The sequence below is a fragment of the Diadema antillarum genome, unplaced genomic scaffold (assembly GCF_040938485.1).
Source record: "Diadema antillarum isolate AM-2024a unplaced genomic scaffold, OU_Dant_1.0 scf00000051, whole genome shotgun sequence".
Classification (NCBI taxonomy): Eukaryota; Metazoa; Echinodermata; class Echinoidea; order Diadematoida; family Diadematidae; genus Diadema; species Diadema antillarum.
Genome location: NW_027270940.1, coordinates 285,689 through 307,962, shown reverse-complemented (window position 1 = coordinate 307,962; position 22,274 = coordinate 285,689). Strand labels below are relative to the sequence as shown.

The 22,274-nt window shown below is 38.9% G+C and overlaps 2 protein-coding genes across 2 annotated transcripts in view; both read left to right on the top strand.

Moving 5' to 3' along the window:
* LOC139715562 (uncharacterized) overlaps window positions 1-4,391 on the top strand; it is a 41,861-nt gene extending 37,470 nt beyond the window's left edge. Inside the window, exons 2-4 of the mRNA XM_071627125.1 lie at window positions 1,493-1,610; window positions 3,399-3,575; window positions 4,333-4,391. Of these exons, the coding sequence (XP_071483226.1) occupies window positions 1,493-1,610; window positions 3,399-3,575; window positions 4,333-4,391 (354 nt within the window). The remainder of the gene's footprint in view (window positions 1-1,492; window positions 1,611-3,398; window positions 3,576-4,332) is intronic.
* An 8,601-nt stretch (window positions 4,392-12,992) lies between these two features.
* On the top strand, window positions 12,993-21,165 carry LOC139715561 (uncharacterized). The gene is made up of 2 exons (XM_071627124.1): window positions 12,993-13,242; window positions 20,129-21,165. The coding sequence occupies exons 1-2, from the start codon at window positions 13,125-13,127 to the stop codon at window positions 21,163-21,165; spliced, it is 1,155 nt and encodes a 384-aa protein (XP_071483225.1). The 5' UTR covers window positions 12,993-13,124.
* Window positions 21,166-22,274: the final 1,109 nt, after the last annotated feature.

The window sequence follows — 22,274 nt, the reverse complement described above, 5'->3', positions numbered from 1 at the left end:
TGGCGGTAGCGCGAAGTCTTCTTGATCGCGACTGTCCACCCATCACACGCGAGTCCCTCATGTAAAAAAGTGGATGTTGCCATCGAAAACATGAGAAAAACAGAAGAAAGACATTTAACAACATCGCAAGAATTGCGATCCCTGTTTGCAGCCGGTGCATGTGCTCCCACTATTTTCTTGTGCTTTCGCAATGGGAATTGGTGCTTACGCAATGTTCGCTAGACATGTGAAGGCGTTCAGCTGAAGATCGCGGAGCACGTGCGTATTGCACAGGAATTGAACATTGTGCCGCACACGCAGAGCTACTACTACAACGCATATCGGTGAAAATTGTGCCGGGTCTTGCCCTGGTAAACCATGAAAACTGCATTTGTCATTCGTTGATTTTTTCTATGATAATAATACCGTTTATAAATAATCTTGTCTATGATATATATATGAAATGTTTTTAAAATAATTTGCCTGATTTGTTTACAGTGTGGAAAAACCCTTAAACTGCTGCAAATGGGGTATTTTACTCTACTACATCTATCACCATCATCACCACAGATTATTTTTATTGTAACATCCATCAACTTCATTACCACTGTTCTTCCCACTACGAGTACTATCATCATCAAACATGATTGATGAGCAAATCATGATGTGATATTATACAAATAATACACAGGTGAGAGTGCATTTGTGGAGATGTAGCGCACTCGAGGGTATTTACTATTGTGAAACGTGCACGAGGCGAAGCCGAGTGCATGTTGCACTACAGTAAAAGTGGTTTCTTTCGCGGTGGTTTTATTTTCGCGCTTTGAGGTTGAACTGCGAATTTAACACCACACGAAAATGTTTTGAACTTGCAGCTTGTACAATGCTATCATTACCGACCGCGAATTTAAACACACGGGAAAAAGTCCGCATCGATGGAATTCGCAAAAGTTTCTGTATGCGAAAGAAACCACTTTTACAGTACATTGTAAATACCCGAGAGTGAGCTGCATCTCCACTAACATCACAAACTCAAACCTGTGTTTTATTTGATTTATAAAATGGGTCGAAAACTAACAGCATTTTTCACGTACCTTTATGGGTCAATACCAGTCAGCTACTTGTAGCACTCGCTCAAAAGTCAAGATGTCCGAAGATGTTCGTCCCAAACATTAGTCGCACTCGGAAATCCTGCACATATAAGTACTGTATGTGACGATAGCATACATACGTACGCCGCATGTTATGCACAAGAAAGGCCGGCTGGCAGCCCGAACTAGAAGTTGTTTACAGGATTGACAGCGCGTGTAGTAGCGCGCGACGCACATCTTGTAACAACTGATTGAGTGTGCACTTCTAGTGTAAACATTGTGACGTCAGTGACTTTATGCTATTTTGCAAGGCTGTGCAATAGCAAGAAATCATGCACGCACACGTGACTTATTTCAGCGCTTCCAATTGGCTACATTCTTGAACCCATTTTATAAAGACTCTTGTCAATTTATCAAATCAGTCCACTGCAGGAAGAGATGAACATGATGAAGGAAAGGTGACTACTCAAGAAATGGAAACAGAAGAACCAATCTGTCCACCAGAAGTGCTGACAATTACCATCAAGACCGAACTAGAAGGTATGCTCAGGGGGGTGTTTCATCAATGTTTGTCGGCGCTGACAACTTGAATCACCATAGTAACAGTCAGTGACCAGAGCATCTCGGCCAATCAAAACCAAGGATTTTGCTGAAATTTGTCAGCGGCAACAGTTGTCAGCCCTGACAAACGATGAAACACCCCTGGTCATGTGTCTGAGAGGGATGACTTTTTCATGATTGTAGGTTTGTTTGTTTGTCCGTGTGCAAAGTAACTCAAAAAGTTCTAACAGATTTGGATGAAACTTACAGGGAAGGTTGAGAATGACACCTAAAGTAACAGATGATTAAAAATTTTGGTAGTGATACAGGAAGTCTTGTAGATTTTATGAACGATTTTCAATATTTTGGCAGGTAGGGTCAATGAACATTATAGAAGTGTTCATATACGCACTAAAGTGCGTGCTCTAATTTCTGCAAAGGCGAGGCGCGCCGCGCAGCTGACTGGGGATACTAAATGTAACAAAAGGCTTCTATATTTGGAAATCTGGCAATTTTCACATGCCTACCTATTGGTGGAAATCACTGATGAGTGATCTCTATGGAAGAACAAGATCATCAGTGAAAAGTTTGCTTTGAGGAGGTCTGCGCTCTCAGAGTGCTTCTCTAGTTTGAAAATGATTTGTGAGAGAGAGAGAAAAAGTGTGATTAGTGATATAAACCTTGCAGAAAGAGGATGACAGCTTTAATAGAATATTTTGACCACAATCAGACAAAGTGTTATTACCTGGTAAGTAGAATAAAGCACTTTCTTATTTCCATCTATACACGCATGCTGACATCACTCTTATTTCTCAATTATAACGGAGCCTTTCTGTTATGTTTTGACCATGCAGTGTGGCACATTCTGTATGGTATTCAATTGAGTCCTCTTCATTTGTTATAATCTTACTAGCAGAAATTCTTACTTAAACTAGAGAAGCACCCTGAGAGCGCAGACCTCCGCCAAGCATGCAGCTCATTTTCCACCACTTATCTTGTTCTTCCATTAGAGCTGTGTCAGTAATTTCCACCCATGCGTACAAGTTTATAGCATTGTGTGCTGAAAGTCGCCCGATTTCCCAATATATTGTAGAAGCCTTTGTTACATCATAAACCCTCAGCTGCACGGCGCGCCTCGCCCTAGCAGAAACGAGAGCACACAATTTAGTGCGCGCATGCAAACCTCGAATAGGCTCAGCCTGAACTCCCAAGTTCATTGACCCTACCTGCCAAAATATCAAAATTCCTTCACAAATTCCCCCCAAATTTTCGGATCACTTCCAAAAGTTAATCGTTTGTTACTTGTGTCATTCTCAACCTTTCCTGCAAGTTTCATCCCAATCCGTTCACTACTTTTTGAGTTATTTTGCACACAGACAAATGAACTATAATGAACAAACAAAGAAACCAAGGGTAACGAAAACATAACCTCCTCCCTTGGCAGAGGTAATAACGAAATACCTGTTATTGCTTGGCAGTGGTCTAATGTAACTCAAGTTGAAAAGTATAGTTTATGCATCAAAGGTTCATTGAGCAAAATTATCACAGAATTGTTGTACATGTTGCTACCATTGGGTAGGCAGTTGTGTGTGTTAAATATCGAGTCTCCGTTATCTGGCCAAATATTTCATCCAGATGAGCACTGGTCCCAACATGTCCAGATATGAGATGTCGGACTGTATTTTGAGGAAAAGTCAAGTAAATATTTTTTACATGGTTGACATAATGATAAAGTCAGCAGCATTTAGTCATTCTGCTTGTAAATTTGTGCGTTTATGACCCACACAGATATCTCTGAGGCGGACTACATCTATCCAGTGACATTGCACGTTGAGCAGGAGGAGGAGGAGAAGGCTATTGAGCAGAAGGAGGAAGCGGCAGGAAGTTGTGGAGGGAGCCCTCTAGAGGACACTTCAGGGGAAGGATGGGAGGAGATACAGGGCAGACTCACGCCCGTCGAGCAAGGTACACATCATTTTCACATTTTAGCCTCAGATAAGATACAATACAGGCGACTCCCAACTATAACGATGTCCTTCGGATAGGTCTTTTGTTATTTTGTAATTTCATGAAAGCCAAACAGTAAAATACTGTATACGCCAAATATTTCGCGAGGGTTTTATTTTTGCGAATTTCACGAGTCAGGTGCATTTGGCAAGTCAGGTGCTCTTCGCGAAATTAAAAACACGCGAGAATGATTCTGATCCTAATGTGGATATGATGTACGCGCGTACATTTCTCCGTTCAGTACAAGATTCCATGATCGCGAAATATATGGCATACCCATGGAAATACAGATATTTGAACTTAAATTTTTACTCTGTTGACAGGAGAATTTTGTCATACACTGTAACTGTGGTAAGAGGAGTGCACTGTAGCTATGGAGTGTATCGTAAATTTTGCTGGATGCCAGTGGATGGAGAGACAGGATGGGGTGGAATGTGGATGGCAGAGTTTCAGTGGACTGAAAGTTTTGACCATGTGATAAAAAGAGGAACAATTGATGTAGATATTTCTATTATCAGTCATACTTTATCTAAATGTGCAGCACTCTCAATGTAAATATGAAATAGTTATATCATACTTGGCCAAGATATTTCTCAATTTCTCATCGAATACGTCCTAGTTTAAAACTCCTTTCTGTGTTTCTCCTGTGCATGGCTCTTTATAGAGGGAAGAAACTGTTCTGTTAAGGAATTGTACTTGTCTGTGATTTGAATAGTGGATGACGTAGTATCAAGGGGGAACCGATCAATATTCCTGATGGTCAAATTCAGGTGAAAACACAAAATAGATGAAAAAATACAAAATTCAGCTCGCAGAAATCTGCCGCAAGTTAGGTCAACATTTTCAAAATCTTTCAAATTCATGAAATTCTTCCGTCGAGATACTTTCATTGCGATTGATTGACAAATCAGTTGCAATTTTCAAAATCTACCAAGATAACCGTTACCCGATGAGTGCCATCTGCTGTTTCATCTCACAGTACGATGCTGTGTGTGCGGTTTGTTAACCAAAACCCAGTCTCCTTTCCGCCAGCGCTTTTGACTCCTTGACTGTATAACATGGCTTCTGATATCTCAGAGTTTCAGATCTCAGAGTTTCAATTTTCGATAAGTTCTCAAAGTTCAGGCCACTTGTGCCCTTTGAAGCAAAAAAGAAAGTGAATGCCATCTGACAGCTAATGATTGTTACATAAACAATATGTTTCACATTTGAACATCCCAATGAGCACACCCTTCAAATTCACCACAAATAAGAGGACTGATTACGTGACAAACTTTATAAAGTTTCAACTACAAATGTGTTCAGGCTGTCCATGAACTTTGAGAAGATTTGCAGGGTAATGACAATGTAGGAAGCATTTGGTCAACTGGTAAAACGTCAAGAACTTAAACTTCAAGAAATTTTGCAAGTTTCACCCCGGCTACAGAAACATACAATGCGCTGTACATATCCACATGTAACCATCTTTTCTTTTCTTTTTTGTGATTTTCTTTTTAACATGCATGCCTTAGGGCCCTCTGTCAGGGAGGTGATAAATTGTGTTGTAGGTCTTTATATTCTCAGATGACAGAATGTAGAATACAAAATCCGAATGAACCTTGTGCTTGCCAACACTTCGCTGTACCAGTCACTGTATGTGTATGCATAGGCCCATTTTACTTCATTCATCAGGATGGCATCAGACTGATAGGGCAATTACAAAGGGACTCTGTGAGTGTTTGGTTTTTTTTATGCCTCCGCAACGAAGTGGCCGGAGGCATTATGTTTTCGGGTCGTCCGTCCGTCCGTCCGTACGTACGTACGTATGTCCGTACGTCCGTACGTCCGTCCGTACGTCCGTCCGTCCCGTTTTGTTTTTGTCGATATCTCAAGAACCGTGTGGTGGTTTTACATCAAACTTGGTATGAGGGTATATCCTTGGGGGATAATACTTTGTGTGGATTTTAGGGTCACAGGGTCAAAGGTCAAAGGTCACAGGTTATTTTGTGAAAAAAGAATTGAAATTTCATGTTTTTCTCCATATCTCGCAAATGGTTCAAGGTATCTTCATGGAACTTAGTATATATGCTTGTACCGATAGGCAGTGATTATCTAGGGAAGTTGGGGGTCATGGGTCAAAGGTCAGGGGGTCAAAGGTCAAGGTCAACTCCTCAAAATATCACTACTTTCCTTAAAATGCAATATGCCTAAAGGTTTTTTTTTAACTTGATGTATGGCATGTATTACCCAATATATATTCTGTGGGAAGTTTCTTGCCAAAAGGTCAAAGGTCAAAGTTCAAATGAAAGTGCTGAATTGCACTTTTTCCTCCATATCTCAAAGTAACTCAAGGTATCATCATGAAACTTACATATTTATGCATGTTCAACCTAACAGTGATTCTCTTTGGAACTGTGAGGTCAAAGGTCAAAGGCCAGGTTTAGATAATGCTATTTTCCCATTTGATATTGAAATTACACTTTTTCTCAATACCTTGAAAATTACTCAATGCATAAACTTATAAAAGGGTCAAAAGTCAAGTAAAAATCATCAGTTCCCCAAATACCTGCACTCTGACATTTTAATCATTCATCCAATTGAACCTAGTTCTAGGAAAGTGAACATTCAGCACATTTGTGTCAAACCTGTCATTTTAATATTTTGCCACTTGTGTGAAACTGTCATCACACATTGTCAAGACATTGTACTATAGACCTATAGGAGAACCATGCATTATGGCGGAGGCATATCAGTAGCCGTAGCGATATATCTAGTTTTTTTTTGCGAACGACAATTCATCAGCAGTTGCTCCATCAGGATGCTGCGACCTATCAGCATTTAAAGACAAAATCAGAATAGGATGGCGACGATATTCTTTGATGCCGATGAGGGTGTTGAAGAGTTTATCTCTGTTTGTAATAGGTAAGTACAAGTTACCGTCATGATCTTTACTTTATCTTACTAATACTGTAAATGCCGAATATTCTGTGAGGTTTTAATTTTCGCGAGTCAGGTGCCATTTGCGAAATTAAAGACACGCAAAAATATTGACTCTGATCCCGATGTGAATGTGACGTACGCGTGTACGCTTTTCCGTTCAGTATAGGCCTCCACGATCGCTAATCTAACCACTCGCGAAATCATCGAGAATGCCCGATTCGCGAAAATTTAGACTCGCAAAATTTATGGCGTATACAGGTAATTCAAAGTCTAGTCCAGGGCATTTCTGTAAATGATGAAAAAAAATACCATCAGCTGAGAACCAGTACGGCGCTATCGCATTCTAAGATTAGAGTGTAAATAAGAACGAAACAATCAACTGTCATGAAATAAGAAGATTATTTAATCAAAATCAGGTCAATTTACAATGTATGAAAATTGTTCCAAATTACATATCAAATAAAAAGCACCCTTGTGTGTTTGATTCGGGACATTTTACTGAAAATGAAAATAATTTAGAATTGATGCCGTGATGTAGAGGATATTGAACTCCACAACGTGATACCAATAACTCCATACCTCCCAAAATTCTAATAAAGTCATCTTGGTTCTTAGCTGAAGATATTATGTTCTTCTTTACCCAGGGTAGCCTCTTCAGTGTTAACACTGTTCTACCAGAGGGGGCCCTGCTGTTATTATTATCCCCAGTACCTGCTTTTACACCCACATTGAGAGGGATGTCATGGGTAAACACATCTCTCCAAGGATATGCAATGTGTGCATTGGTCTGTTGGGCGCAAACTCCAGACCAACGTTTTGTACTCAAGAGTCTTATATCCATTATACAGTGCACTGCTGTTATACCGAACACGGTTATATTGATGTTTCGGTTACAACAGAATGAAAGTTAAGGCCGGACATTATCCTCTCTATATTGTTCATTGTTTGTTGAAGGTATACTAAAGTTCGATATAATGAAAGAAAACTGCCATTCCCGAGGACTTCGTTATAACAGGAGTCAGCTGTACCACGAGTATTATTAGATAGTAGTTGCCTCCTACTGTTGTATAAGATGTTAAACATAGTTTTCCTCTACCCTAAGAAATTGTTGGGTCCGTATGTACATTGGTTGAATACCAATTAGATTACCTTTAATATAGTATATAATATTGTACATTGTCTGATTTTTATCAAAATCTTCTATGTAAGCTTTTGACTGGGAAAAGTTTGTGCTTTCTTTTCTTGTTGAGTGTAGATTTTTATAGGTCAGCTTGACAATCACACAAGGAGAACAAGTTGTACGTTTGTATTCTTAGTCCAAAATTTCACAGGAAGCCTATTTGTCATAAAGTAAAAACTTTGAGAATGACCTTGAGCACCTACAATTTGTAGTTAAAGAAGAAATGTGTTGTAAATCTAATGAGTTATATTCCAAAAAAACAACCGTGCCATTTATACAATAGGCAGCCCCCCACAAAAAAAAACAAAAAAACAATGAAATTATTTCTAAGAATACATACATAGTGGTAGACATGTAATACATCAAAAATCAAAAAGTTCAAAGTGGCTAAAAGGAAGCTATTTATATTTAGTAATTTGTTATTTCATATTCATATTCAGTAATTTGTTATTTCATATTAATATTCAGTAATTTGCTATTTCATATTCATATTCAGTAATTTGTTATTCCATATTCATATTCAGTAATTTTTTTCACTTTTACTTCCACAGAAGACGATGATGTAAGGCCCCAGCCGACGGACTTGCAACTCCGTAAAAGAGATCATACATATTGCACACCTCAACCACAAGTGGTATGTTGTTTGAATTAGAAAATTTGTAGAAATCCAAGTACCTTTAGAGCTGGTCATTATGGAGAAATTTATGTCGTAACTGTTTACTCGTATAGATGGTCAATATGGGGATTTATGTCATGTAGCTGGTCAATATGGGGATTTATGTCATATAGCTGGTAAATACGGGGATTTAAGTCTTAAGTATTATGGTATAGCTGGTCAATATGGGAATTTATGTGATAACTATTAACTTATACAGCTGGTCAATGTGGGAATTTGTCATCAGTATTTACTCATATAATTGGTCAACATTATTATGGGATTTTATGTCGTAAGTATTTACTGATAGGAAGAGAAAAGAAGTCTTTCTACTTCACATTCGCTCTTCAAAATTTGATCCTTGTAGCTGACATCTGAAATGGCCTGGTAAACAGTCCACCAAAAGTCTTATTGATATTAAAATGACTGTATTAGATTCAATTCTATTTTATTATCCATTCTTGAAATTTGTTTTGTTTGCATGCATACCTGTTATATCGATAAAGCACACACTTAATATACAATGTAGATACATAGACATGATAGACATACAAGATCGATACAATATCACTATCATTGTCAAAAATACATAACATGACTGTATGTGAGGTTTCCCTTTGAATGCATGATGTAACACAATAGTATGATATTATACTGTCATGATAAGGGGGTCTGCCAAAATGTAACATCACAAGTACTCCATTTGCTGTGGTGTCCAAAGATAAGTGTTTACCAGACATGGGTTAAACAAGAGCATCCAGTTCTCACTGATCCATGAAATACACCTTTACATCATTTGTTTTATAACATGGGCCTGTAAATTCATGAAATCTAATTTTTTCCCCATCATGCATCTGGTACACCCACAATACTAACAAGGCTTGAGCTGTGCATTTGGATTCTGACCAGATGCATGGCTCAGTGTGGAACAGTAAAAATCAATGCAAGATGATTGACCAATCAGATTGCAGAGATTCTAAGGCCCATTTTATACATTAGCATAACAGAGATGTTGACTTGTCTGCTGTGTCTTTACTACAGTAACTCATTAAAGGTATGATATATGGCTGTATGCATTTATTGAATTTCAGGAAACGAATGTGAGCATGAGTAGAGGGAAAAGGAAACAAGATTCAGACGGTAAGTGTGTCGAAAATTCACAGTCAAAGATTAAAATCTTAAGAGTGCAACAGTGAAAATTTGATCATTGTTGGTTGAGAATGATAAAGGGCATCAAGTTGTCACTAAACTCATAGTGTTCAAGGCAACTTCTCATTCTAAACATATGTAATTATAGAAAAAAAATGAAGAAAAAATTGGTGATCTTATGAAATTGTGAAGTGTAAACTTGGCAATGCAGTTCAAAAACAGTTGATATTCAATATTCTGCAAATGCATGAGCTTATGATGTCATCACCTCACAATGTTTTTCAAGTCCATGTAACTTTCTATTGAATTTCTGTTACGCTTGACATGCAATGAACACATTTTAAACAACAATTCCAAGCTCTGCTATAATGTAGATAAATGATTTTTCGGTCAAATGACCAGTAGAGCCATACATTATTATCCAAGCATGGCTTTTGGACACAGAACAGTGACAGAAACTTACTAGAATTCTCTGTAGGAACACCGCTTGTTATTCAATTACCACGTCATGCAACCTACAATGTACATGTGACAGGAATGAAATTCTGAGTGAAGCTTTTATTGTACTGTGGTATTTGGCGATTCATAGGTCGGTTTGGGTGGGTTTGTGTGTTCGAGCAAAATATGCAAAGTTGGCGTGCAGTCGACTGAGTTGGGCGTGCCAACTTGGCACATGAAGAGATAATAAATCAAAGAGTGTTTGCGATTTCAACCCCCACTTGGACCACTGCTGTTATGCATGTACTGTACAACATATTATATTTTGTTTTGCCGACAGATCCAGGACAGAAAAGAGCAAAGTGGCCTGAGCAGAATACGACACAAAGACAGAGAGAGGAAAGGGGAATGGTAAGAAGAAGATGGGACATCTGTTCAAACCTTAAAGCTGGTCTGCACTAGCCATTATTTTGATGCCAGAACTTTTTTTGTAAAGAGCGCCATCTATTAAAACTTCCGGTGGCCGGGTTACATCCACAGAATTCTAGTTCTGTGGTTACATCGTTATTTTATACTGTACAGTGGCTGATCGCCGCCTGCCGGTCAGCGCACGATCGCACAGCAGCTGTGCGCAGAGCTGAGAGAACACACGCAAGCAGTGCATAATATGGTGGGGTACCGAGAGCACAGCCCGGCCCGCCCGGTGCGGCCTCGATCTTTCGGCCGATCGCGAGGGAACGGGTTACTTGTCGCGAGAGAGATCCACGACAATCCACTGACTCAGCCCAATGACCTACTTGCTATACACCAGCGCAGCTCGCATCTCCTCCCACTGGATCCAGTATTTACCAAGTCGTATCCGCGACATAATTGCAGATTGAAGTTCGACACAATGATCAGAATAAACGATCTGAGTGTTAAAGACAGTATTTGGAAGCACCGAACAGATCGCGAAGTGATAAGTGACAACGTATAATGGTACGTACCATGCATGGTACTATGGTACGTGGTATACATATACGTATGCACTGGACTGCGCAAGATAATGCGGGATCAAAGCGAGCCGCTGCACTGCTAGGCCATTCCCTACGTTTACGGGAACCTGTGTGATCTGTGTGTTAAGTCTATGGGGATATCAGAATTCAGTATGGAACGGGGTAATTGCTGCACGCCGCTCAGCATTATGGGAGAAATGCTGGGCACCACAGAGAAAAATGAGCCTTATGATGGTGCTAGACATGTTTCTTTCCAGTGCAGACCCACTTTAACCTGTTGAGGACGGGCTGATTTTGCTAAAACACGCATTTCCCAGACACCTGTCCGAGTATACTCGGAACTCGTCCTCAACGGGTTAAACTATTAACTCAACCACACTGAAAATTTTATTTTGCAGTTCCTTCACAATAAAAATGTTTAACCGACAACTAACATTTCACAAGCCTCTGAAACTATTACAATTTACTTCCTAAACTGGACAAAGCTAGAGCAGTGTGGTGATCAGGGTTTTGTGTTTTATCTCCCTGTAACTGTACCCACTAAACCATGTGGGCACATTTTGTGTTCATATGTACAAAGCTGCATCCCTTCACTTTTGTTGATTGACTTTTGAATGTGAACAGAACGCCCTTTGAAAGCAAAGATTATGAAAGTCAATTAATAATGCTGTCAACCTATGAATTGACATGAAAACTAAGTTCTACGTGTATCTAAACTTCATAACACAGGCATGTTGTATTGATCTATTAAAAAGAAAAAATTACATATCCTCAGTGCTTGTGATGTACAATCATTACATGTTGGTTCTGCTTCTAGGATAATTTGTGGGACAGATGTACAAAGTGCCATGCTATTATGAAAGTCAGTTTGTATAGGGTTGGACTGTGGCTCAGACGGTAGCATGTCTGCCTTGCAGTTGGAATGGCTCAGTCCCATTCCTATTGACTCTACAATATAGCTGAGCAATGTTGTGTGTAATCATACCACCCCCATAGTCAGAGGCAGTTCCATACACACTGGCTTTCTGTGGAGGTAATGAGTTGTGGTCTAGAGATCTTAGGTTTATAAGGTCCAGTTACAAGTTGTATGATCTCAATTTCATTTATGCGACAATGGTGCTCTAAGAAATATTCATTCTTACATGCAAAATATTTCATGCTTTATGGAACCATTTGCAGCATCAATAAAAGATAAAAATCCAAATGTATTTGTTGTTTGAATGACTCTGTCAGGAATTCATTCAAGTGATTGTGATTTTGTAGCTTTCTGTAACTTCAGTATCAGTTTATGGGGTTGCATTGATTCATGATTTGATTAAAGGAAATAAGGGTTTTATGTGACTAGTGATTTATGTGTCTTAAAAACTCTAATGGACATCCAAAGTAGATATGAAGTTCTTCGGCGGCAGAGGTCAAAATAATTTCTTGACTTTCATATTGAAACATTAATTTGTAAGTCAATTATTATGTGGGGATTTTATCAATTCATCATATACCCTAGAAATGGTTGTAAAACACTGTTTGTCTTACAAACCTTCAGTGATTTGCTGGCTAGCTTACATCCACTCCTGTAGACTTCTTCAGGCTAAGTGATTGCACCGTTTCTCTAGCACTGCCTGGTTGTTTCTTGATCATTGGACCAAAGATTGGTGACAGGCTCTATCCAGAATCCCTGTTGAGTGTGGGTTTGATTCTTTTCGTCCAGATGGACTCTTTTACTTTCCCCAGCCAAAAATTCCTTTGGCCTGAAGATTTCCTCAGGAGTGGATGAAAGCTAGCCAGCAAATCACTAAAGGTTGGTAAAAGCCTGAATCTCCTGTTGAATGATCATGATCTCCCCAACTGATGAAAGTTATCTGCATCACTGTTTTGTCTTTTTTATTTAATCCAGGTGAATGCTCTTGCAAGGACAGATGTCTTTGAAGGAGCGAGTGCAGATGCCAAGGATGTGGGTTGTATGGACATAGACAGAGGGAGGGTTGATGATGGTGAGGGTGACTGGGATTCAGTAAGGGGGAAATCGAGAGGGGAACCTACGTTGCGCGATGTCATGTCGAGGCTGAACAAAATAGAGGATGTCATGTTGAGGCTGAACAAAATAGAGGGGAAGGTTGATCAGATTTTCGAGATCTTGACAAAACTGCATCCGACGGTGTCACAGGAGCAGCACAATGGGCCGTCGCAGGAGCAGCACAATGGGCCAACGCCAGCATTGCAGGCTGTCAGAACTTCCTACTAAATATTTGAACGCTGTACCAAAATGTGAGAGACCCTGCGCATCAGAGCGGAGTGGAAATCGCGGCAGACTTTTGCCAAGACTTTGATTGTTGCCCATGCGTCAGTGGACGTCCTCTCCAAATCAAGCTGCTGAGGGGCAAAGGTCCCAATCCCCACAACCTGGGGAGCAGTGCAAACAATCCCTTCGCCCATTCACAATTACGTCGTTAACACAACCTTCAAGGTCTTCAAAATCCCCCACTCCAACAGGAAGCAAATGTACCATGAAATAGTCAACGCCATCTACATGCTCTGTCGAAGGCTTCACGCCGGGTCACTGAGCAAAACAAATTGCAACATCATGAGTACAGTGCATTACCGTTAAAACAAACACGGTCGTAACAAAATTCTTTTCACAGTGAAAGAAAACTGCAGGTCCCATGGACTTCGTTAGTTTAAAGGGAGGGATGATTCAAAATTCAAGATGAAAGGTGCAGTGATACTCCTGTGTCTTCAAATTATGGCAAACGGGAAAACAAGTCAGAATTCCTTATATTGAGATTGCTTGATAATGTGAGTACATCTTATTGACAATGTTCTGTTCTTGTGATATTATTTTTTTAAAGAATATGATATTTGTAAATCTCCTTGACAAAGTTCTGCGCTGATTGTGAATTTTTTTTGTACAACATATTTTTGTTTCTACATCTTTGAGAAAGCTCAGCTCTGATGATGATATTTTTGTTATCAATAATATTTGTCTATCTGTATATATCTCCTTGGCAAATTTAGTCTCTTATCATTGGTGCTGTGTCTGATCGAAAGCAGCAACTCATATAATAAAAATATGTTTAATGAGGATGTCAGACTTATGTAAAACAAGATATTTTGATACATGAAATTTTTGTGAATTGTCACTGCCATTCAGTGTGCACAGTGTAGACAAGAACTTTCATGTTTACGTGAATCTTGGCTCTCACAAAATTTGCTAAATTAAAATGCACATTAACATTCCTCGTTTAACAGTATTCTCATCTGAAGTTTCCACATGCTGTTGCCTTTTATGTAGCTTTAAATCTTCATTCATGTTGTTGAATGGAGTACTGAGGGGATGAGTTTACAGATCTTCCAGCTGTTTGAGATTGTTTAGAACCAGTTTTCATTGCAATGCATAACTATGTATGACGTCAAACATCATTACTTTTGAATATAAAGGTTAATCTTGTTATAACAAAACCCTCAAAACCAGCATTTTTCTGTCATCATATGGAAATTTGGTTATATCCAAACTAATAAAATTTATAAACATATCTTGATGATAATATTTGACCCTGAATTTTATTTTTACTTCTTTGTATCCAAAATTTCGTTAGAACCGAGTTCATTGTATCGGGAGTGCACTGTACTAGCTATTAAGAATGCAAATTACATTCTTAATAGAACAAGTCTTTGTAAGTGTTGCATGCAAAAGGATTCAGAGTATCTCTTTTGTAAGATGTTCCCAAACATATCACTATACAGCCTTTATGAGCTGCTCTGGTATGGTTTTAATAGTGGATAAGCGCCTATGATGATAAACTATCAGTGATATGGTCCTAGGTTCAATACTCCAAGCAGGAGTGTTTGTGCCCCAAAGCAAGGCAGGTTATCCCATCAAGTGTTTTTAACTGCAGTCTTTTGTTGCCCTCTATTACCGTACAGTGCACTCCTGTTAAACGAACACGGTTATAACGAAATTTCGTTATAACGAAGTAAAACTTCTGGTCCCAAAATTATCGCCATTAAAGTTTATGGTACAAAATTCGCTTGTAATGAACACGGTTATAGCGAAATTTTCATTATAACGAAGTCTTTTCCGAGCCCCATTGACAAAGAAAAACAAAAGAAATGTGCTTCATTGTAACGAAATGCGGATCGCTTTCGAAAATACGTAGCCAAACAGGCATTTTTAAATAGCGTCTCTGCATGGGAGAACGCTTCACATCGTGTGTTTGCTCTGTGTGTCACGCACAGTTTTAAATGTAATATTTAAACGAAATTAAAAAGGTACCATCCCATTTTACATTGCTTTCCAGTGTACGATGAGTATTCGACAAACAGAATATAATACTACACGTGGTTTCCTTGTTTTTGTTATATATTGTATTTGTCCGGTTATAACAAAATTTCGTTATAACGAAAGAACACTGCCGGTCGCGAGCATTTCATTTTAACGGGAGTGCACTGTATAAGCTGTTATTTTCATGTACAGATATTTCCACGAATAATGAGGTCACAGACATTTTTGTGAGATGCTGTTTTCGCAAATTGACACCGATGCTACTGTATCTCAAATGCAATGTTACCCTACCGCATGGCGACTATTTCGCCTGTTGTTGAACTTCGCGCTCCAAATGCAATTGGTAATATTTGCAAAGATAACACCTCATACAGTAAATTGGCTTGCCAGGCTTTTCCCTTCGAAGGTAGTACATACGTTCCATATCTAAAAAAAGAAAAGGTGTTTGTGTTTGTGTTTGTGTTTGTGTTTGTGTTTGTGTTTGTGTTTGTGTTTGTGTATGTGTGTGTGTGTGGGGGGGGGATTTCATAGTTTACTGATCTAGTCTTAGAATGAAGAATATGATGGAGGATAATGTTTGTGTATAAAATGTTGTACGACAATGAAACCCACATAGAAAGTTTCATTCAGTGTAAAGCAGTAATTTGAAATTGCAGGTGTTGTTGGGTTTTTTTTTTTATTGAGACTGCTCATAACATTACCAAAATGCAGGGGAAAAAAAATGTTTTACCATGGACCTACTGCAAATGGACATGAGTCATTTGTTAATTGATTCATGCACCATAGATCCCTATATGTCAAAAGTATTTCACAATAACATTTAAGATGTTTAAAATATTGCCAAAAACAAATCAAATTATAATACACATTTTCAGATGAAATTAAGTAAAGACTTATGATTACAATGTGATGTACACTGTACTCAAATACAGATGAATAGATATCAACATACACTTGCAAGATCCTAAATTTTTGATAGTCCACATGTTGTAAGTCCATGGTGAGACAGTGCACGTGTGTATGATAAATATGCCCATGTAGAGATCGCCAACTGTGCCTACTACTAAACTCGCAGTTCTGTAAAGGCCACCTGCACACTACACGACTTTGCCACAATTAATACCGGTCATGCGACGTTGACACTGAAAGTGTGACGTCACCAGCCTTTGCCAGTTTCCAGTCGTGTGACTCGTGCCAATCATCCAGATTTGACGAGTCAAGTTTTCACAACTGGTAATGGAATTTCAACCAATCACACTACAGTATAATGTACTGAAGCCAGGGAGGTGTTTCATAAAGCTGTTCATAAAGTTACGAACGACTTACGAACGACTGGTGATCAGTTCTCGTGCTGAATTATTGAAATTCTGATAAGTATAGCACATCAGAACTACATGTAATCACCAGTCGCTCGTAAGTCGTTCGTAACTTTACGAACAGCTTTATGAAACAGGGCCCAGAGCTGTTGTAATTTTGGCTGTGCAATCTAATTTTATAGTGTGCAGTGTTGACTTGTGGGACTGGTCATATGACCCAGCTTGCCTCTCTAGTCATGTGACCGGTCTGATCGTGTAGTGTGCAGCGGCCTTAAAGGAGACGCCTGGATGATTTTCAGACTCTAACATTTGAGCATGCATCCATATATTAGATATATATTCTGAGTACAGAGTTTCAGAATTTATAGTGATTGGGATAAGGAATAAGGATGTTATCAAAATTTACAACAAATTGCAATGAAGAAGGACGGTTTTTTCAGGGTATTGGTTTCTCTCCTTGGAGACCACAATAAATTCCACAAATCTGTATAAAAATGGAGCTGTTGATTTACGTGTATGTACTGCATGATGTGAAATTATGAAAAGCGTTTGGAATGCCCCTTTAAGTATTGCCCACTGAAACAGCTTTCTTGTACATGTATTGTGATGTTTCAAAGTTGTCGCTGAAGTAGCAGTTTTATATGTGATCCATGCCTGATGCTGATGTTCCTGTAAGTTTTTGCATTCTTGTGAAAAAAACATGACCAAAATCTGTCTTTGTTACACAAAACTTCTTGTTGTTTTCATGTATATTATGGGTCTCATGCTTGGAAGGACTTATCCACTTGTGTGTGGTATAAAGAACAACATGAGAAAACTTGAGTATGTTTGAAAGTTTCATGTTCCACAGAATAAAAACTTCTGCAGCATTTTAAAAGTTTTTATGCCATACTCTCTTTGTATTGTGTCTTTATTCTGTGCATCATCTTTTGCCCTTCATTTGAATCCCGACCACTCAATAGATTGCAGTATGAATCATAACACTTTATCCTCGATACATGGATTATTTTTGCAGTTAGCAAAAGTGACACTCTGTGATACTAGATGATGTGTGTGTGTTATTCTTAAAGTATCATGGTACAGTTTTGGTTGAGAAAGGATTCAGGTTTTACTCTTTCTTTTTTTTTTTTTTTGCAAGTTAATTAGGAACCATTTAGATGAAATGATAAGAGCTTACAATTCTAAGAGGAATCAAAAGTTTATTTGACAAAAATCGGTTCTGAAATGGCTGAGATATCCATAAACAGAGTAAAAAAAAAGTAAAACAGAGCAATCCTAATAAAAGGTGTTTCCCACCTTTTATTAGGATCGCTTTGTTTAGGATATCCGAGCCATTACAAAACCAATTTTCATCAAATAAAAACTTTAAATTCCTCATAATTTTATGGACTTTCATATTTCTTAAGAGATTTCTCCTTATCTCAAAAAATTATCATCAAAAAACGTTGGAAGCCTGTTGCCCCATCTCAACCGAAACTGTACCCTAACTTTAGGCAAAGTGGTGATGGTATACAAATGAAGCACAGGTCTGAATTTGTCAGTAGGAATTGTGTGCATAAGGTAACTATGGAAAACTTAACCCATGAGGTGAAGCCGAGTGGGTTTAGAGTAAATGCCAAAGTTACCACATGCACACAAGTCCTGATGATGTACAAAAAGATACGTACATCATTTGTTTTATAAAATGGTGACAAATTTTGCCGGAAATCCATTGTTTTACAAAAGTGTATTGTGTTTCTGACAATTTACCAATCTCTATTTGTAGTTTGGCGTAGATGACACATGCATCAGTGATGAGTGATGCATGAGAATTGTTACTGATACGTGGTACTGATGCATGGCTAATCATCTCTTGCCAAGTGCGCAAGCATGATCTACACGGGTACGGTTTAGCCATTTCTCGCAAAGTGCGCTAATGCTTGCTGAGTGCGCAAACTCATTGTTACAACATTTTGACTGTGTCTGTTGCCAGTGCTCAAGCGTGCTGCCAGTAAAAATTGATACATGGCTCTTGACCGATGAGAAGATAGGATTCTCTCTACCCATTCATTAGTATTATTTTATGATCTTTGTTATTAAAAAAAAAAATAGTGCTGTGTTTCATATGACCATGGTCGGTAAACATACTGCAGCAAAGTAGTGATTCCCAGTGATACTTGATAGTGTGTGTGTGTGTGTGTGTGTGTTATAGTGAAGGAAAAGTGGTGACACTGTACAGGTATGTTTTGTTAATTTTTTTTTTTAGATAGACAATGACAGTAAAAATATTTCATAAGTTGTGTGTATGATTTGCACACAGTCATTCCATAGGCAGTGATACTGTAATCAATGACATTTAATGATTTATGTGTTTGTAACAGGTGGGTACAGCAAAAGTTTTTATGCAGTTTGTCCCCCAAATAAATGATCACCAGATTACCACATTCATACCTTTTATATGATTAAACTGTCCCGATGCTATATCAATGTCTAAAAATATGTTATCTTACCTATAGTCACAGAAAAGTGGGGAACATAAAGTATGTCTTGTGTCCGTTTCTTTCAAGTTGAGGGGGGAGGGAAGTTCTCTGTCGAATTCCTCTTTCCTCCCATGGGGGAAGTCTCCTAGCACCCCACATGCAGATTGGATGAATTGATTGTAATGCATCCCATAATAAAGATGTGTGCTGAATAGTGTTAAACAAACATCGATTTTCAGCTTTGCATGGGAGTTCTTTCATATATTTTGCTGCATAGGCCATGTATTTTGTGAAATTGGATGCAAGTCAGTACTAAAACAAGCAAAAATATTAAGTTAAAGGGATCGTACAGTTTTGGTTGAGACTTAATTTCAGGTTTCTAACATTTTTTTGGTGAGATAATGAGAAACCTCTGAAATATGAAAGAACATATAATACTATGAGGGATTCAACGTTTATTTGATGAAAATTGGGTTTGAAATGGCTGAGATATGCAAAAAAGAGATAATCCAAAAAGCGATTCTAGTAAAGTGTGGGACCCACACCTTATTACGATCGCTTTGTTTTACTTTGTTTTTGGATGTTTCAGTCATTCCAAACCCGATTTTCATCAAATAAACTAAACTTTTAATTCCTCTTAAAATGGTATGTTCTGGTACTACTATATCATACATGTTTTCTTGGTATCTCGCAAAAAGTTAAAGCCCAATTCTCATCTTCACCAATACTGTACCATCCCTTTAATAACTCCAGTCCTGCACGAATGAGATGTGCAAGCAAACATTTTTCTTTTTATTATTGTTCTCTTTGATCCTGAATTTAACCACTTGCGAAATTGTCGGAAGGCTGGAAGACTGGAGATTTGTGAAAAATTTGACTTGCTGAATATATGGTGAACGTATACTGTACTCTCTGTTTTTTTTTCCCCTACTAGTTTGATTTTGTTTTGCATTGTTGGTTTGGGGGGTTTTGGGTTGTTCGGGGTTTTTTTTTTTTTCTGTGCAAGGGAGAGGAGAGATGTATATTTGACATGTAGGTGGCTAAATTGCAGAAGTTCTAAAAAATGAAAAATGTTTTTATGTTTCATTAATTGTCTGATTTTTTTTTTTCTATTTCCAATGTAGATGAAAGTTGTGTGGGGACTGGTCTACCGTGTAATGCTCGTGGAGACACCCCATCGTTGGCTCAGTCTGAAACTGGTCAAGGTGATGGAGGCAAGAGTGACTGGACTGCAGAAAACAACGATGATGACAGCGAGAGTGGGTGGATCCTTGACAGCGAAGACGAGGCGAAGAGTGTCAGCCAGTCGTTGCCTTCAATGTCTGTGGTCAAGACGTCCAGGGAAGAACACTCTGTGACTGGAGGCGGGGCTCTGCTGGAAAGACGTCCCAGAGAAAATTTACCCAGCTCTGATACAAGCGGAGGAAATTCCCCGCAGGGGATGTCGGAACGGGTCAAGCATGTCGGGAAAGGAGCAAGCTACAAATGCGATTTCTGCGGGAAGACATTCCGCCAGCCGAGCTGGCTAAAGACGCACGTCCAGATCCACACGGGTGAGAAGCCTTTCCAGTGTAAGCTGTGCCCGAAGTCGTTCACAACCAAAGGCAACCGCAAGGTGCACATGAGGTCGCACACAGGAGAAAAAGCCTATCCGTGCGAAATCTGCCCACGAGCGTTCAGCTCGCGGACGAGATTCTTGGAGCACGTACAGACGCACAAGGGGCCGAAGATTTACGAGTGCAAATTCTGCAGCAAACTTTTCAACATGAAACGCCTGCTCGATGTCCACCTGCGCAGCCATTCACACGAGAATGTATACCGGTGCGAGTACTGCCCCAAGCAGTTCCAATGGCGCGCTGGCCTCGAAAACCACATCCGCACACACACAGGCGAAAAGCCTTTCACTTGCGACTACTGTCCAAAGACTTTTAACCAGAAGAGCTCATTGATAATGCATGTGCGCCGCCACACCGGAGAGCGTCCATATGAATGCGAAGTCTGCCTCAAACGATTCGCCCAATCGTCGGGTCTGCGGCGGCACAAGCGCATCCATACAGGCGAGCGGCCGTTCAAATGTGACATCTGCGGCAAAGCGTACCGTACCACCTCCTCCCGGACCCAACACAGACGCATCCACAAGGGGCATCCATCAAACTTGTGAGATTTGTGTGAAGATTTTCAGTGGAGAAAAGTACTCATATATTGTGCGTGGTGGACTACTCTTCAAGCGAATGATTTTATGTGAAGAGATACTGAAATCTGTTGAACTGATTTTAAGCCCAATTTAGCTTTCACACTGCCATTAAGAATTGCATTGTAGTAGATTTTTCCAGTACTTGTACCTTTACTCTCAGAGGATTTCTTTTTCTGCCAGGGGAATTGTGTTGTATTTGGCATTGCTTTGTTTGCTAGTTTGTAAGTTTGTTCATCTGTTATGTGACAAGCTTTTGCCAAAAGTTATGGATTTGTTTGTAGAGGGTTTGAAGATACCAGGTTAATCTGGCAGAGTTCTTTACTTGTTAGATTAAGAATTTTTTTGTGCAATTTGTTTTTACAGTCAACCTTTCCTAGGTCAAATCTATTTGGACTGAAGAAACAGCTACAACTTGGAGAAAGTTCAACTTATGAGGGATTAAAGATAATAGAATATAAAGAGAAAGGATGACTGGAAAAGACCTTCGAATTTATCAGGCAATTATTTGTCACATGCGAGGTCAACTTAAGCAAGGTTGACTGTATTTTAACCACTGGAAGTTTTAACTTTCTGCCATTCATACCACTTGACAGAAAAAAATTATGCAGCAACCTCAATGCAAGTTCTACAACAAAAAAAAAAGTATTTCCTTCACATATTGGCAAAATCACTGTTCCACTGAAATAGATATTGGTTTTGCTTGATTTTTCAAAGGTTCATTAAAAATTTTGTATAAAGTTGCATAATATTTCAGAGGAAGTTAGCCATCTTGGCAGAGGCTTTTTTGCTGTGGAGCACTATCTTTTTCATGGAATAATATTCATCGTATCACACTGCAATTTGATGAACAAACTATCTTTTCTGTAGCAGTTCTTTTCCGTAGAAGGGTTCAGGGTACCATTTGAAATATCCTTCTTTGGCTGAAATTGCTAATCAAATCTGAGTTGGAAAATTATTCCCCGATATTGTAACTCCACCATAATACTGTATAAGCTGCTATTTTTGCATACAGATACATTCACGAATGAGGAGGTCAACAACATTTTTGTGAAATGCTATTTTCGTAATTTTGACAC

Excerpts from the sequence above, each read along its gene's own strand:
- LOC139715561 (XM_071627124.1), top strand. The coding sequence starts at position 13,125 with ATGGGCCGTCGCAGGAGCAGCACAATGGGCCAACGCCAGCATTGCAGG. Across the intron at positions 13,243-20,128 it reads ACCCTGCGCATCAGAGCGGA|ATGAAAGTTGTGTGGGGACT; the intron begins GTGGAAATCGCG and ends TTTCCAATGTAG.